General features: G+C 39.8%; 1 protein-coding gene across 5 annotated transcripts in view; it reads right to left on the bottom strand.

The window, feature by feature from the left end:
* Hs3st-A (Heparan sulfate 3-O sulfotransferase-A) overlaps nucleotides 1-17,957 on the bottom strand; it is a 193,365-nt gene that overhangs the window by 29,872 nt on the left and 145,536 nt on the right. For 3 of the 5 annotated variants that reach the window (XM_033328559.2, XM_033328560.2, XM_033328558.2), the window contains one exon: nucleotides 1-17,957. This exon is cut by the window's left edge and continues 29,872 nt beyond it. In XM_033328559.2, coding sequence (XP_033184450.1) covers nucleotides 17,370-17,957 — 588 coding nt within the window. In that variant the 3' untranslated portion in view covers nucleotides 1-17,369. The other 2 variants (XR_004463689.2, XR_004463690.2) reach the window with 2 other exon arrangements.

Raw genomic sequence — 17,957 nt, 5'->3', positions numbered from 1 at the left:
AAAAAACGCTTGGAAGAAAATCTAAAGATATTTTATTACGCTTCTACGTGTATTATTGTAACAAAGCAAATCACGTTTGTACATTTTTCGATGTTTTTTTCGAATCCGAGCTACTTGCATTATAAAGTTCCTTCAAAGATGAAGATCGAATTTAAAATTGTCTTTGGAGATTGGATCAGATGAAAAAGAAAAAGAAAGAAAAAAAAAAGAAAGGAAAATAGAACGTAGCCAAGACGGTAATCCGAAAAAGGATATTTTCCATTAGATGCAGTCAAAATAGCGAAATCCGAAGCTTCGTCTTACGAAAAGCCAGCTTTTGATGGTTCGGCGAGCTCGACTTGTCGATTCTTCACGGTACGTAACCCAATCACGTTAATACTCGACACCACGGAAAAAGACGAGCGCACAAAATGGAAAGCTCACCGACAGAATTTCTCGAAAGTTCTTTTAATCTGTGCTCCATGTACCGGCCGTTACATCATCTCCGTTATGTCGTGATTGAACATGGCCGGTGTATGTAAAAGAGGGCTGCTTGTTCAGCCCTGAGAGAATCCTGATCGAATGTCGACGTTTGATCTTTAGTTTGACAGGCAAGAACCCAGGATGAACGAAGTGCAGCCTGTTCAACGTAATTAGAAGATCTTCTGTTTGAAACGCCACTAAAGGGTCCAGACGTTTGAGAGTAAATCAAATATTAGAAATGGCCTTCACTAACATTCTCCAATTCTTTGTCGAATATTCAGATTGAACCGAGTGGATTAAAGTTGAATTATTAATTCTTCGTTACTTCGTTTTAGTCGATAATCGTTTGGTCGTTTAGCAACGTGTGTATTCTATTTAATACTAGTCGGTGTAAAATTGCAGTAACGAGCGACGGAAAGTTGAAACATAAAAAGATATCACAATTTTACGAAAGAGAATTTCGCAAGAGCCAATGAAGAAATAAGAAAGTACAAGGTGTTTCATTTATACCGCGCCAAACCATGTCGGTATATTCTATGATTAAAAATAAGAAAACAATGTTATATAACCATAGGCTGGCAAATGCCGTATTATGATTTCTTGCTTCATTCTGTATGTAATAACGATGTCAATTTTGTTCCTAATTTCTGTATTTTTGTTATAACTTCGTAGCAAAACATTTACGATCCACTGACCGACTGTAAGTAGCAGAGCGAAAAATATTTAATGGAAAAGTTACTATGTGCACGCGAATAAATTACTTAGCAACTTTGAACTTTCTTTCTTCCCTGCTACTGTACATAAAACGCAGGTTAAATTTCCTAAACGCGAAACGAAAGTTTGCTAGAACAGCCAGCCAATATCTATCGGGGACAAAATGTGTAGATTACGAAAGAAATATTTCCAAGGAGTTAGCGGCGGAACATAAGAACGTTCTACTATCGTGTCCCGAACAAATGGTAAAGATGTAAATTGTCAAGATAGCAACTGGTGTGTCGTGAGCGATCGTAATCGCAATTAATCGGCCGTCATTATACGCTGTATTAACCAGCGATAACAGTGAATCTAAGTTGATGGTAGCCGTGGACGGGTTTGCAGAACGTATGCCATCGGCCGCAAGTTATTAGCGCTGTCAGACGAAATTACTTTATTTCCGTATTTAAATGAACCTCGCGAACGGCGGTCGCGTGTCAAGCAGAATGTCCGAATGTCCTTTTCGCTTGGCTGACTATGATTCTACCGACTATACTGAAATCGTATACGTCCTTTTTTTTTTTTCTTATCGCATCAACGCAGTAGAAAATTTATACGTAGCCTCGCGACTATCGGTCTCACTAGAAACTATCCTGTCGCTCGTAAATTATCGAAATAATAATTTTATTAAATATATGCCGCATTTATCGTTAAATAACCTTCTTATATTTTTATCGAAGCACGCGCGCGAGTATCGATACAGTACGTTTTTAAATTTACGAATATATAGATCCTTAGGAATTAAAAAATATTTCGGAAATAAGGTCTTTTATTTTTACCAAAGATACAGGTAGCTTCGATGTTTGGATCGTGTCCTTTCTAATTTGCAAATACGTTCTTTCGGGATTATAAATGTCTCGCTTGTTCAATTAATTCTGTTCATATAACTAGGAAATTCGGTAGCCCTGCAACTACTTTCCACCCGAGTCCATTTAAACTTTCGCTACGAACGCAGTCGACCAATTTTAACTAATTTTTGTTCGAATACAGCTTTCAGGCTTGTCATATCTGGAAGGAAAAATTGTGGAATACGTGAGAAAATTTACATGGAATTTCTGGAGGAAAGCGAAAATTTTTCGAGCTGAGTCGAGCAGTCGTTGAAATACATCGATCGGCTAATTTGAGGGTAGCGAGTGAAAGTTTTGGATCACGGCCCGATAGTTACTGGCGACGTAAAGCGAGCAAATGAATTATGAGAGCAGGAACTGAATATCAACGTAACAGAACGCGTGAATTATTTAACCATCCTATTTACGAAGCTGAGCAGCGCGTTGAATTAAATTTATGCCCTAGTCATATGCAAAAATGATTCGCGAGGAAGATTAATGGAACGACCATGACAACTTAGAGGGTTCTTCGATCGAATCTTAATCCGGCTGTTCTTGTCGACCTTTCTCCGCCTTTTTTATTTTCAAATCGGAATTTACGTGGAGAATGCTTTCTTTCTTCCATGCTGTGTCGAATAAGATTTACATTTTAATAAATGGCACATACATAGGTACTGTTATATTCGTATAAGAGCTGCCATTTCATTATAAACGCTATTTTCTTCGTTACCAAACTGTAAAATATCCTTTGGAATAAACTCCTGCCTTGCAAGTCCATATAAAACAATACTACGATGAAGAGCGTAGAACGATACCTTTTTGAACGTAATATCGAACATAATATATTCGTTTCACCTTCCCTCTGTTTATAATAATTATAATATATGTTTATAATAGGACGAATTTAGGTAGTTCATAATCGAAAAGTTACGACTCAGATGCTTTAAACCAAATCAAATCTCCTTCATCCTCCCTCTTTGTTTCCATTTTATAAACATTTCCTTTTTACACCAACTTCCAAAAATCTCACTGTACGTGCAAATATATAAAAAAGCCAGTTTTGCTTACTGTCGGCTGATAATGTGAAACTGGCTGTTCCGTGACACGCGATAAATTCCACTGGGAAATAAATACGAAAGATCATGCTGCATAAAACTTTTTCTCAGAGAACTCGACAGAAGCTTTCAAACTACATAGCCAAATCTAACGCGATAATGCCGCGGCCGCCTTTGAACGCGCACCAACGTGAAACACAGGGATGAAAAAGGTTGGACGACGTTTGCGTCGCTGCAAAAGGGACACGGGGTCTTTAGTGCACCGAATTAATTCAGCAGGTTGTACGGTGCTCCTCTACAAAGTAACGTTTGTTTCTTTTTTTCCTCGGGGCCAGCTCGCCTCACGGTTTCTAATCTTTCCGCGGGATGGGTCTCCTTGCGTCGTCGTCGGCCACTTCGCCGCGAGAGATACAATTTATTCGCGCGAGCGACGTCTACAGGAGTTGGCCCTTCCGGTTCGTAACAAGATATAATTCACTTGCGTCGCTAGCTAACTCGACGTAGCACGCGGGTACATCGTGTCAGGGCCAACTTTGCCGTTGCGAGACGGTCGCGACGCATTTTTGCAGCGGACATTTCACGTTTGAAACGAACTGGCTGCAAAGAACTATGACGTTTCTTTTGCCGAGCTACTTCGCTGACGACTCTCTCGTTTTTATCTCCAATGTGTTTGATCTCTGTTTTTGCAGAATGTTTGGCGAATGTTTTCGAGAAAACTCTTGGTCGTCTTGTCTTCGACTTCGGTCGTCTTCTATCTCGTCGCTCGAGATAAGACAAAGAACGAGGGGGACATCTATTCGATGCAAAGTTCCAGGTGTTTCGCTTATCTCGGTCGATTATGACAAATCAGATATCGGAACAGTACAAGATTAATTTGCACGATAAGCAGCAGATGCTTGCTATTATAGAGGGAAGTTGAAAAAGATAGCAACTGTAATCGAATGTTTTACTAATTCAGAGTTGTGGCGAACCCAAGCGCTGCTTTCGAACTTTCCCAAAATTTAATTAAAACTTTGGAATTCTGAAAAATCGTGATAAAACTTAGGCGAAAATAAATATTAACAATCTATTATACTTGGAAATTATTTATCGATCGTGTTGGAAAATATATTGCCCCCAGTATCAGCGACAAATTTCCAACGATTCATCTTTCTCTTCGTAGAAATCATTCGCAAGAAACATCATCTGGTTAAGTTGTAATGCTCACAGCTTCTATAATTACTTGCCTGCGATCGTACGACGTATATGCAGATACATATACGAGACTTCGTCAAAATTATTGCTTAGGCAAACTCAGTTGATTCTTGCTCAAAGCTGCTTACCGACTGCCTGCGAAGACTAGTTTGCAAAGATCAAGGTTTGTATTTCGCTTTGATTAGTATCGATTAGACGTATCAGTTGAGACGAACTAACGTTTGCTACGAGCTTATGTTTGTACATATTCGGCGGTGATCTCTTCCTTCGTCTAACGACTATACACGAGAAGAAGTAATTAACGTAGGCAAACAAGCAGATAATTATATTCTGAATTTTTCCCAACAACGAAAATTATCTACGTTATATCGTTTGGTTTACATGTATTTCGTATTAAAAGAATTTAAGTAAATGTCAAAAAATATTCGCTATCTCATACAATGCGATTCGTTGAACGAATTGTCGACCACTTTGCACACAGTCAATTATGTTTATATTTTCTTGATTCTTTCAGTCTAGTACCTTCTTCGAATCATTCACAGAAGATAAATATTTCTTACATGTTAAATTACGTTGCGTTTCGATCATCAATTTGTTATATCGCTGAAATTATTGAACGTTATCGATCGATACCTTGATTCGTAAAATAATCTCCTTAAAAATTGTATAATTCTCAAGTTTTTAATGATCGTTCGCATCAAAATTATACTGTAGTAAAAAATACGTGTATATATATACAGATAATATATATATTATACCGTAGAAAAATTTGCTTATATCACACTTTGATATGTACGCGTTATGATGAATTTCAAGCTCGCGATATGTTCCACGCTTACACTTCTCAACCTACGAAACCAGCATTCGTCTTAAATTTAATACCAACTTATCGCTAAAATTTGTATTCCATCGAATTTTGATTCCAGCTTATATTCGTCGCAGTTAAGCCCTTCCCAAGAGTATGTAGCTATTATATATTTAGGAAATAACATTTTTCAAAAAAAGAAAATACCTTTCACGATAAAGCCCATATAAAGTGTATCAAGTTTTAAATATCCCGTACAAATAGAACACCGCGGATTAAACGTTCTCCAGATTCCGTACATCTGCGTACGCGATTTGAGCTGTTTCACAGGCCAAAGCGGTTAACTCCATTAACTTCCTCGAACTTTTTAAAGCGCCACAGCACTCGATCGATCCTTATCTTAGATAATTTCACCAACTTTTCCTACTCTCTGCTTCGCAGAGTTAGCCGATTTGGCGGATGAGCGGCTCGTTTATCATCGAAAAAAATCATTCTTTTCGATACACCGTTGGACCCATGGTGAATCTCACGAAGGAAACCTGTGAACGATTTCGTACGCGACGCGTACAGAACGCAGGATTTCCCGTAACGCGAAATTCAACGGTAGGAGATCGAAGGGGATTGTTTCCTCGACTTATCGCAGTGGCGAAGGAGTTCGACGCGGTTGTCGCTTCGAATCGTGAGACCACGGAACGGATTTCGAGCGGATTCGTAGCGAATACAGCTCGGGTGTTGCAGAGTTTATCCGACCCCGACATCGAGCACTCTGTGATCGAAATTTAACTTTTGCCCGAACACGGAGAGGTATTTATTGCACGGAATAACAGGGCGCACCGATGCAAGCTGCACTTTTCACGCTAACCTCTGCGGATGCACGACTCACCGCCGTTGTAAAGCGGATTATTTATGGCGCGTCTCTTTGCCTACGCCAGGGAAACGCTTGTTTTGTACCTTTTTGTCCCCTCTTTCTTTCCTCGAAATTAATACGCGCCGGGAATTACGCCGATACTGTCGCACGCTTCTCGATAATCCTATGGAAACCTCGAATAAGGGCTCTCTACAACGTATTTTGGTGGATGTTTATTAACACTGCAATCATATGTGTTATAATAAAATAATAATTACTTCTTCTCCTTTTGCGACTACCGAAAACGTATAGACGTTTTTGCGAAAATTAATGCGGACTTCTATTTAGCGGGTACACAATTATTTAGATGCATTTCATTGAATTAATTTCCTTACAATTTTATACTGATTTATATAGGCAACATTTAGGTACGTATTATGGTTCTATTATAGTTCTGACGTTAACGATCTAGTACAGTTCTACAGTGATCGTTCTAACACACACTGGTATAGCAGATATTTCGTCAGAAGGCGATGTAACGTTAAACGCAAGAACCGCGTTAAGCGTTTCAGCTTATGGAAGAGCGTAACTTGAAAACCGCTTTTCCTCGAAATATTCCAAATTTAGAGCCTCGTTCGAGATTTCGTATTCAATCTTCGAGATTTCGCAAACTTTAATCGACTCGATCCTCGATTAAAAGCGATCCTGCCGATTTTTAATCAATTTTTCATTGCTCCACGTATCCGCCAAACTCGTGTAAAATACACAATTGTTCTGACTCGAACCATAAATTTCGAAACGATAAAGCAGCCGATCGTGGATCTTAGGATCGTAGGATTCAGGTGACCGATCGTTGTGCTGGTTGCTTTTGCGTTTTCTAAACGAGAAGATTACGCTTTTACAGAACTCGTCGACGTATTCGTCGCGACCGCTCTGCTTTGGTTTACGAGTTTCTCGACTTGTGTAAGTAGATATACAGTAAGTGAGAGCAATTCTTTTCATACAATAGATCAGTATTTTTTAACGCCTCCTTACGTAGCAGTATTTTCTTAGAATAATTTTGTTAATACTAATTCGATAGCGTATTAGACTTTATCTTCCATCTCTGCTTCCAACAAAGTACGATACAAGTTTGATCATTTTTCAAAGTCGCTTGTACATGCTGGAAAATTATGTTCATTTCATCCTGGGAATTTATGTACGTTGTAGTATCATGGACAAAAGGCCTAAGAGACATCGGGCGAACCATAAACGATGTAGCGAGAAAGCCGAGGTGTCGACAGGCCCAACAATGTGCCGTCGATCCTTCAATCGAATAGTTTCGTGGAAAAGTCCTGATGACTGACCCTGACCACGAGCGGTCGCGGAACACCTGCGTGGTGGAGCTAAGATAAAAAGACAAAAGGATGCTAAGAGAGAAAGACGAATTAACAGTCAGTGTCAGTGGAGAAGCCGGAGAATGTTAGTTGAGAAGTCAGAGAGTGCGTTGTCGAGAGAGAGAGAGCGTTGGATCCGTGGTGACGACAGTTGCGAATTAACTATTTAGTTGTCTAAATTATAGTACGTTATTGCGACTAGTTTACGTTAAACTACCATCGTTTCCTGTTTAGTCAACATCTGTACAATCCATTGATTGTAAATAAATTAATTGTAGCATAAGATCCTACGATGTATATCACGTTTATGAAATTTATGAAATACTCTCTTACGCCGCAGAATCTGGATCGAAATGTTTCACCATTGACCAACAATATTTATAACGATGTTATCGCGAGTAAATAACGGTGTTCCGATGCTTTTGCATCAGATTAAACAGTCGTTCCACTGAAAAACAAACAACCGCGATGAAAAATATTCGTTTCACGGCGAGCTTTCTAACTGTATTTGCTCTGTTTCTCTCTTTTTTTTTGCACAGCTTTCAAGACGATATCGAGAAAGAAACTCTATTGATTTTATTCAAATTAATTTTTTTTCGTGACTTCCATGTAGAAATGTAGTAGTAAAATTGGAAGAACCGGTTAGAATCACGTGAAATATATTGAAAATGAGATTTCATCATTATCATATCGGTGTCGATGAATCATTTTATCGAATAACATTTCACTTCCAACGAAACGTGACGAAGTAGGCTATTTCATCTTGATAAATACGTAAATTTCCAAAGATAGATCGTTATTTCATCGTATCTGTTAATTTATTTGCCGTAGTTCCGTGCTTTCGCATTTGTTAATGACCGCGTCGAACTTAAAGAATCTCAATTCGTACTTCGTGCTGAAACGAGTTCGTAAAATATGACAAATATTGTGATGGGCAGGAAAAATTGATTATTCGGTAGAAAACGATAAGATCCATTATCAGAAACTTCGCTGTTTTCCAATAAATTATGGAATAACAGTGTATTTTTAATGAAACGTTAAACCTTCAAGGAAGAATCATTGTACGTTTTAAAAAATTGCATATCGAGCGCGAGCACGACGAGTAGAATTTTGCAGGAAATTTGAAATTGCTTTTTCGATAAAATGTTGCGTCGTGTTGTAAATTAATATTAATTTTTCAAGTGGAAATTTATGTACCTACAGCGTATCAGTGTATACGAATGCCAAGTTAACGTGTACCTTTAGAAACTGTAATTGAACTGTATTATTTCACTTATTTTATTTAGCTTCCACTTTCGACGTTATAGACTTTTTAATAAATGCAATTTTATTTACACGTTTTGATAAACACGATATCGAGCTTTTATTTAACGTGAAACAATTTTAACGAAGTGTAATATATTAAAATATCAAATTTGATATACACCGTGACGACAAAAGAATTCAGGATATGCCATCGACAAACGACGAACTATCTAACATTAAATAAACCACTGTCGATAGAAAGTATTGCATGGGTAAGATTAATTGGTAAACGGAGTTGGACAACGACGATAGGACATGAATTTAAGTATAAAATACAGGAGAACCTATTACGTCGACTGTGCGAAATTGAGGAAACAGGAAATAGGGAAACGATAATCGATCAATGGCTGCACGGTATACACAGAAGTCAGACCAATCACTTTGAGAAATGAGGAATAATCATAGAAATGATAACAACGAAAAGCGAAAAATTAATATGCCAACTAGCAAACTTCATAAAGGGGAGCATAAAGTTGAGAGTATTCTGGAGCTTGGACGAATAGAGAAACCACAGAACAACATCCAGAACTGGAACGAAATACCAAAGACTGACACAAACATAGAGGATCATTAATAAGGAAACGTACGCTCGCGTACAGGATTATGGTATAGAAATATACCTAGAAACGCGTTAGCAGGCAAATCTTACTGTTGGAACAACGAGACAAGACGAACTGGAAGATATATAATAAATTAAAATATAACTACATTTAGATAGTAAATTAAGATTTAAGACGAAGGTAGTGGTCCTGTTGCAATACAATATTGGTTCAACACCACTTGTCCTATCTTCCTCTATATACATTCTAATTAAGTATTAATTAGGTTAGTATATAACATGGGTGCTATTGACGCGATACATCTTCCTCGTCGGACAAGGAATGGCAAGTTACACGTAGTGCGTCGCTAGGGAAATCGTCGTACGAAAGAATAGCTAGCTTGCTCTGGCAGAAAGCAAAGAAGAAATATGAGAATTTGTATATTATGGCGACAGACGCACGCGAAAGTCAGTATTTATACATCGACGATCGTTTGGAAAAATATGCTACAAGGGAGAATTACAAAACGTAAGAATTGATCGTGCAAGCGTGACCCGTGAAGCGACCGAGAATAATCAGGATTAATGACAGCCTGACGCACGCAACTTTTACGACTATTACGAACCATTACGACCGGCGGGAGCATAGGAATAAATTAAGGTACAGGTTAAACGTATGAAACGCGCGTATGAGTCAAGAAAGATCGTAACAGGCGTAAATCACAATACGATAAAGAAGTATACGATACGGTATTGTGAAAAACCACGTTCGAATTCACCGCCCATGCCGAATTTGCACACAGACTTTATTTCTTCTCGTTTCTTTCCTTTCTTCTTTCTTTTTTCTTCACTTCCATTTTTCTCTTCAAGTTGCACCACTTCCGTTTTGTATCTGCCACGGTGTCGCGCGTGTACCGCTGTAAGAAATTGCTATCTGAGAGATTCACCAAGAATCCTGTGTTATTTTTGTATCCAAACCAAAGTGTTGCCTAGAATAAAGCTGCGTCTAACAAATACAATGCACCAGCAGGGTAGAGCAGAAACTGAAAGATGCAATAGGAAGGAAGGTGCAGTAAGATATGCATGAACGTTGCAGTAGGATAGACAGGTCAAGTTATCGCGATACTTACAAGTCCAGGGAAGAGGAGCTGGGTATGGCAGTCTATTGGATGAAGAAGAATATCGGAGGTAACGACAAGGAATAGTGGGCACGATTAAGATGTGGGAATGTAAGGAATACGAGAGGAATAGGAGTAAAAGAATGCAGATTATGTGTGTGAGAGAGAGAGAGAGAGAGAAAGCGAAAGAGAGGGAGGAAGAGAGAGAGAGTATGATGCATGTATGGAGTTACGTAGCGTTTGAGAGGAAAGTTATGGGAAGACCTCGGGGGTTGGGTGAATAAGCTGGGCGCCAGTCTGAAGTTGAAAAGGAAAATCGAAAATATGCTAACAGACAGTGTGAGATTAGCAGAAGATATGAAAAGTTCGATGGCGAAATTAGAGGCAGTGGTTAGTACAAAGGCTGGTAACGAAGAGGACGTAAATGTAAAATAGAAAAGGAAAGTCTGAACAGAGTTAAGTTTAATTTATATAGATAAGATATATTTAATTTGTACTGGTTGAAATGGTTTTAATTTGTAAGTTAGGAATATTTGTATGTTTCATAGATGTATTCGTCAAAGCGCGACGAGAACGTAGATACAAACACACGTAGTGTACGGACAGTGCACTGAGTAAATAAAAATAAATAAAGAGATAACAAATACGATACGATATTAAATTTAATATATTTAATAGAAAACACTGTATTTTATAAAAAATCGTAGAGGCTCGGGACGAAATATTTTTTTTAGGTGAATTGTTTGTTAGAAAAAATAAAGCTGTTATTCATAGTACAGAGATATAGACTAGAACGAAATGCGACGAGAAATGCAACGGATCGATTATAATAAAGGCTAGTAACAAAAAAAAAAAAAAAGGAAAAGAGCAGTAACAATATCCGATACCACTTTTTTTTCGCTTCTTTTCCAACCTGTTCCTTTTATTAAAATTTCAGGTTTAAAGGAGGTCAGAAGGTCAAGAACGGAGAATTTTTCGTCGATTATAGTGATATTTCTGGAGGCTTCAAAGATACTCGTAGGATAAAACCTTGATCAAACACCTAAGCTTTCCGTGACAAGTTTATTCGCGATTGACCGAATTCCTTGACACTTCTCCTGTTCCTGTTCCCGAAGGAAAAGTACGCTTTCCGATATCGAGTGTCACACTTGAAGCGTGCAAAGCATTCGCGATTTCTGATACCCTTGTCTACATAACTATCGTATCGTTCGATCACTATCGTTCTTCGTATCACTCAAAACTGCACTATGGGTACGGTAATTGAAATATCAAAGAATACCCCTGTCATTTACATATGTTACAGAAACGATACGTTGTAAGAGTATCATCGATATCTTTACGTGGAAACTTGCTTCTTACAATGAAAGAAAAGCCCTATGAAAACAGCGGATATCTATACGCGAATAGATCAATTTATTTCTTAACAAGCTATCTTTTGAAACGATCCCGTATATTTCTGTTAGCGAACATTTTTTTTACTAGCAGCTTCTTATAACGTGACTTTTACGGCGTTCGTTGGAAACGGAGACGAACGGTGGATTTTCCAAGGTTTCTCAGTTAACTTTCCTTGCCCGCTCACTCAATGGAAACGAGTTTTCGTTTCTCCGTGTAATTTCGCGATACCGCGGTGCACCGGGCCGAAAAAGATACGCGATTTAATGAACGACACCGTGAAAAGTGTTTTCGATTTAAATTGCAAATTTCCTGCAAATTTTTCGCTACATAACATATACTTTGCAAAGCAAAAAAAAAAAAAAAAAAAAGAGGGCAAAATTTATATCGAAATACGTTTGTACGATACGTTTCTGATCGAACAAAACGATTACTTCCACTATAAATACTACCGTTTTGGTTTTTAATAAAACTACATATATACAGGATGTTCCAAAAAGGCTAGTCGTATATAAGTACTTTTTGTCAAGGGTTATAAATCTGAAATTTATAAAATTGCACAGCGTTCAGAGAAATCTTGTTTCTCACTGTCGAAAAATCCAATTCGAAGTATAACGGGATCTCTATTTTTGTCGCGAATTCGGTACAAATGGCCAGTGGACGACATAGCACGGAAGAGAACGTATTGAAAGATTTCCGAGCAATTTTCTCTGACTATTATACGCATTCCAGGTTCGTTCATCGAGGCGTCACGGGTCCCCAGGAGCGATCGATGGAATCTTCGCGCCGGGTTCTCTCTTCTTTTTTCTTCAGAAACAAATGGTCAATTTTATCGCGAACTTTTATCTTCACGTGATATATAGGAGCCCCTTACTATTTTTCTGCTCCCTTTTCTCTTTTTCTCCGCTGTTGATATCCTTGCTTCAATCTGGAACCTTGGATATTGGAATAGGTTTACATAGGGTGTGCGATACAAGCCTTATTACGACGAATACGAACATCAACAGGCTATCCGTAGGATTTCGTTTAGCTTTAGCTCAATTTTAGGTGAACCGTGACACGCACTCCTCAGATTCCTTCAGGATTTTTCTTCCGTGACGTCACGTACCAACGATACGATGATTCGGATCGATCGTTCAGATTTAGATTTTAAAATAAGAATTCGCAAGAGGTAAACTCCCAGGATGAATTCTCTTTTAATTGTTAAGCCCTGGAAAATTCTTCATAATTATATGGCTTAAGATGAAAAAGTCACTTCTTTTCATATTTTTTTGTATATTTTAAACAAAATTTAGGATCGTCTTCTTTAGATCATCTAATTTTGGTTTAATATTCCACGCATAAGGAAGCGTAAAAAAGATCAGATAAACAAAATGAAGAGATTTTTGGTACCATTGTATAACGAGGGGAATAAAACAGCCAGTCTAAGTGTAAAACGTATATATCGCGTTATTAAATTCGAGCATCAATATTTGAATCATTGTTCACCGGGTAATATATTTCGGTATCCATAAATCAACATGATTTAACGTTTACTATTTAATTCAGTGAACGTTACAAATATACTAAAAAGTATCAATATTTGAATCATTGTTTATAGAATAATATCTTTTCGTATCTACAAATCAAAGTGATTTAACGACTAATATTTAATTCGGTGAACGTTAAAAATATACTAAATTTGTCGTGTCTCCTCGAAAAATACAGGATATGAAAATTTGTCGCGCTATTCTTTCTTCAATTAACGATCATTTTTTCCATCTTCTAACTCCACGATTATTTTAATAAATCGCCTAAACATATACCTTATAAAAATTTATATATACGTCTCCTTATCACAATTTTCTGATATGTATTCGTTTCGCGCTTACGTCCTAGTTTTTATACAAATCAAATATACGTGTGCGCGTATTAAAGTAAAGAGTAGGTACTCGAAAAAGTAGAAGCAACGAAAATGTCGATCAATTTACAAATTTTAATTCCCTCTGTGATTTTATATCGAGCTTCGAGCTTTTAGTCAAATTAACTGCCCTTCAACTTATGCAATTGATAAATTGATAAAAAGTGATACGAATGAACGTCGAAGCTTGCTTCGCAAGTTCGTGTCGATTTTGAATCGTTCGAAACTTTATTTCGTCCCAGCTTATGACGACGATGATCAAGAACCGCTGGTACTGAATTAAGCGCAATAATAATTCCTCACAGATAACTTCGATCTACGATCTTAAGAATATTCTATTTACTCTTTCTTATCGAAACTTCTTAAATAATCGGTTTAAACATCGCAATCAGTATCCAATTCGAACATCGACGATTAGTAATTACCAATTATTTCTTAATTCTAACGATATGTGCAGTTTAACTTTTGTTTATTCCGACCTAATGTATCTTACTACGTCAAATAGTAATAAAAATGATATGGTTGCATCGCGCTACGAATGAAATTCGCCAACATTTCACGGTATAATAGTAACACGTATAAAAAATTACAGCTTTAACCAACTCCTCCTCCCGTTGAAGCCTTTCTGGCTGCTGAAGCAGAACGGCTCGACGCCGCTCGCCAAACGATCCTCCTTTCATCCCCCTAATTCATTCGGCGAGTCGTGCACAGCGCGCGGCGAAAGAAAACTACGATATCCTGCCTCGCGATACATGAAACGAACGCGATCGATTAACAGATTAGACGGAGCGACGAAACCCAAGATCACAGAGAGCTCTCTTTCTTCTCTAAAATCCCATTGTTCCTATGCAGACGGGTGGCTCTCCTCCTGTACACAATAAGCTTAACGACTCGATATAACAACTTCCAATGTGGATTATAAAAATATTAAATCTTCTGTAATATCAACTAGTTAACCCTATATGATATGTAAACTCACGGACCAATGTGATCCATGGCGACGGGGCCCGCGAAACGAGTCGCTGAAGCTTCAGGAGGCTTATCCTCCTGAAACCGATCGTTCCATCGGACTCTCGTCTCTATTTTATTTTGGCCGGCGTTACTTCCTGTGAACAGTGTCTGTCCGTCCCGTTCGTCTGTCCGTCTCCGTTGTCTCTAGTTACCTATGCACGTAAACACGTACCTACGTACGTATGTGTGTGTGTGTGAGTGTACGCGAGCGCGAGTTTCCTTTTCCTGTACGTGTACGTGTACGATACATATGTGTGCGAGTGTATGCAGGTAAATGTACGATGGAACAAGACGTGCGGTCTTGCGCGCAGCCACGCGGAGGAACGGGTAACAGCATCGATGGATCATTCTGCTCTCTTACCGGAGATCGATCGACCCAAATAGACGGGCGCGCCAAGCCGAGCCGAGTCGAGCAGAGCCGCGCCACCAGGTACAATGTGCTCGAATTCGTTCGTTCGCCACCGAGAATCGACGGACAGATATCCAGCCCCTCTGAGTAACGACCCATCCGGAATCTACTCTTGCACGTTTCGGCTGCGATAGGCCGCTCCTCTGGGATACACGTGGCCGTGACTGATATCGAGGATCGCTGCCCGATGTTCCACGCTATTCAACCCCTGATATTTCTGCCGACGATTTGCCCACCTTTCACACGGCCAGACGTTGCCCGATCGATTTCGCACGCGCTGCCTGGCTAATTTTCTTCGTCCGCCTCGATCATCTCGTTACCCTTTCCACGACGAACGTTTAATCAATTCCACGCCTGCCGATCATCTTCGGCCGTCCAGTTAATCGGATGCCTATCGGATCACGCGTTGTTAAACTGACTTGGCGCGAGTCATTTTTCTACGAGCTTCTTTTATTACAAATGTCTCTAACGTTCCATATTTCCAAGTTGCACGCTTCTCTAACTACGTTTTGTATCTCGTTTATATTTCTTTTATAATAAATTGTTTCGTAATAAATATAATTCGTCGATAGACGCGTTAAGCAAATTCGTACGGTATATAGCGCGAAGAGTTCGGGCATTTTATATCATGGAAATAAATATGAAGTTTCAGACTGCGTTGCATGTTCGTTTATCGTTGGCGAATTAAACTGTATGTGCGTTAGGTATCGTTGAACGATCGTAGGTATTTCACACTGAACGAATCCTTTTATCTTGTTCGATAGAAATTACGGATATTTCTGTCTTCGGTGAGTGGTGGCTATTGTCGGGAACATACGACGCAGTTCGAATAATTAGCTGATTCCCTGAGATAGACTCGATTTTTTATATCTATTTCGTGATCCGAAAGCTGTTCGTAATTTGCTTGTATTTTCGTATTTTCCTAATCCATGTTTCTATTGTATCAACGACGCGTTAACCGCAACACTGTACGAGAATGAAAGTTGTTTTACGACGGAGCATCGATCGAGATGCAGAAATCGGTCTCGTCGGCGCTACGAAGCGACAACTCGAAGCAATTAGCACGCAAGGACGAACGGCTGAAACGCGAACACGAGAGGGGCTCAGGATCTCCGATAATAATGAAGAGTCCTGGCCGGAGCATATATCCATTAAATTGCATGCACTCGATTTAATGGCTTGACTCATTGCCACGGGCTCTTCGATGTTCACTCGAGTTCGCGTGCTCGGGCCTCCTCTTCGAAGAGACGGCAACGGAACTGTTGCACTTTTTTCAGAAAACGAATCGCACTCTCTCCTTTCTTCCCTACAAAAGGAACTCCTTTTATTATATCTCGCGCTGTTAACAAGACGATAACCGAGTATTAAATCTTTGACGAACGAGAAACGTGTTTCGTGGATACTTTTTACTTTCAATAATATTCCGGAGAAATTAGAATTTTTGTATCATCGTCCGTGCGAAATGAAAGATTTCTATTCGGTTTTTCTACGATTACTGATCCTTGGAATTCGAGCACATCGACAGTTCCTAAATCGCTGAATTATATTTAACCATCGACGCGTTACCCGTTTTCGATGTTACGGCTAATCATAAAATATAAAAGGTACTTATCCTGATCAGCCTCGATTCTTCCCGCGACGAGAAGCACCAGGCGAAACTGCTGCTCCCGAAGAATTTTCAAATATCCAACGAAGTAATATGAGACGACAACGATGCACTTGCAGGTAACTTTGTTGCGTAATTTCTCGAACCAAAGGCGATCCTAATTAGTCTTCAAAAGCTCGAATATTCCCATTAATGAATTCGAATCACGAAGATGCCTTCGTCCTTTGTGGCACGAAATGTTCGCTTGATTCGCCGTTCAATTCCGCGCTGTTGTCTTCTTTCACAGGGCTGGCGTTGCTTAATTTGCCCTCGGTTCCCTGGACGATGTTTCCGCTAATTTCGACCAACTTCCTCACGTAATCCCCGTGGATCAAGATTTTCGAGGTACTCCGTAGCAATTACAAGATTCCTTTAACCGCGTCAAGCGCAGAAACCTTGCTCGCGTTCGCTTTGTTAAGAAGTTCTCTCGGACCAGCCGAGTTCCCGCGGAACCAACCTGTTCCCCGTAGCTGATCCGCTCCTTCGTTCCGCTTGCGGACAATCGTTCCGCGTTCAGATCTCGTCCATGCCGAGGGGATCTTCGTGATTTCCATTCTTAAAATTCGATCGACGGAAACTAGAAGAAAAAAAAAAGAATTGCACCGCGTCAGTACCAGCTGCGCCGTACTCCGACGTTTAGAAAAAATAAAGCAGCTTCTTCGCGAACTTTGGACTTTCTCGCGTGGCTACCCGCATCTATGACACAGCGATCGAACCGCTTCTCTACGACGGCTATTCCTCAGGCCAGCCGAGATCTTCCCCTACGAGCTCGTAGAATCGTTGATTGTGTTCGTTGAAGAACCTCCTTAGCTTGGTGACCACCACGGGACTAACGCGCGGATGTCGTCTGCCTTTGCTCTCCTTCAGACATTTCTCCGACGTCTCATTGCGCAGACAGTAGAAGCCTTTCGTGTGGTTGAAGTAGAAATTGTGCCTGCCGATCCGTGGCTCCAATCCGAGGAAATTCTCGATCCTGCGCAACTGAGGCACCGGGTCCTCGATCAATTGGTCACCGTTCACTATGAGGATCTGCTCCCTGGAGAACACCTCCAGCCACCTATGCATGTACGTGTGGTACAGGGAAATCGCTACTGGCCTGTACGACTCGTTGATGCTGCCGTCCGGTCGTATCACCAGTTCCTCGAAGCTACGCGCCGCCTGCTGTTGCTGGATGCTTCGTGGTGTTCCATTCGTCAGGGTCGAAGCGGTCGCGGCGTGCGTCCGCAGCTGAGTGTAGTCGGATATCGCTCTGGTCACTGGTTCCCGCACTATCAGCAGCAGCTTCACGCTCGCGTTCATCGCGCGGATTCTTTCAGGTAC

Source organism: Bombus vancouverensis, chromosome 3, assembly GCF_051014615.1.
Source record: "Bombus vancouverensis nearcticus chromosome 3, iyBomVanc1_principal, whole genome shotgun sequence".
Classification (NCBI taxonomy): domain Eukaryota; kingdom Metazoa; phylum Arthropoda; class Insecta; order Hymenoptera; family Apidae; genus Bombus; species Bombus vancouverensis.
This window is presented reverse-complemented; position numbering and strand designations above follow the sequence as displayed.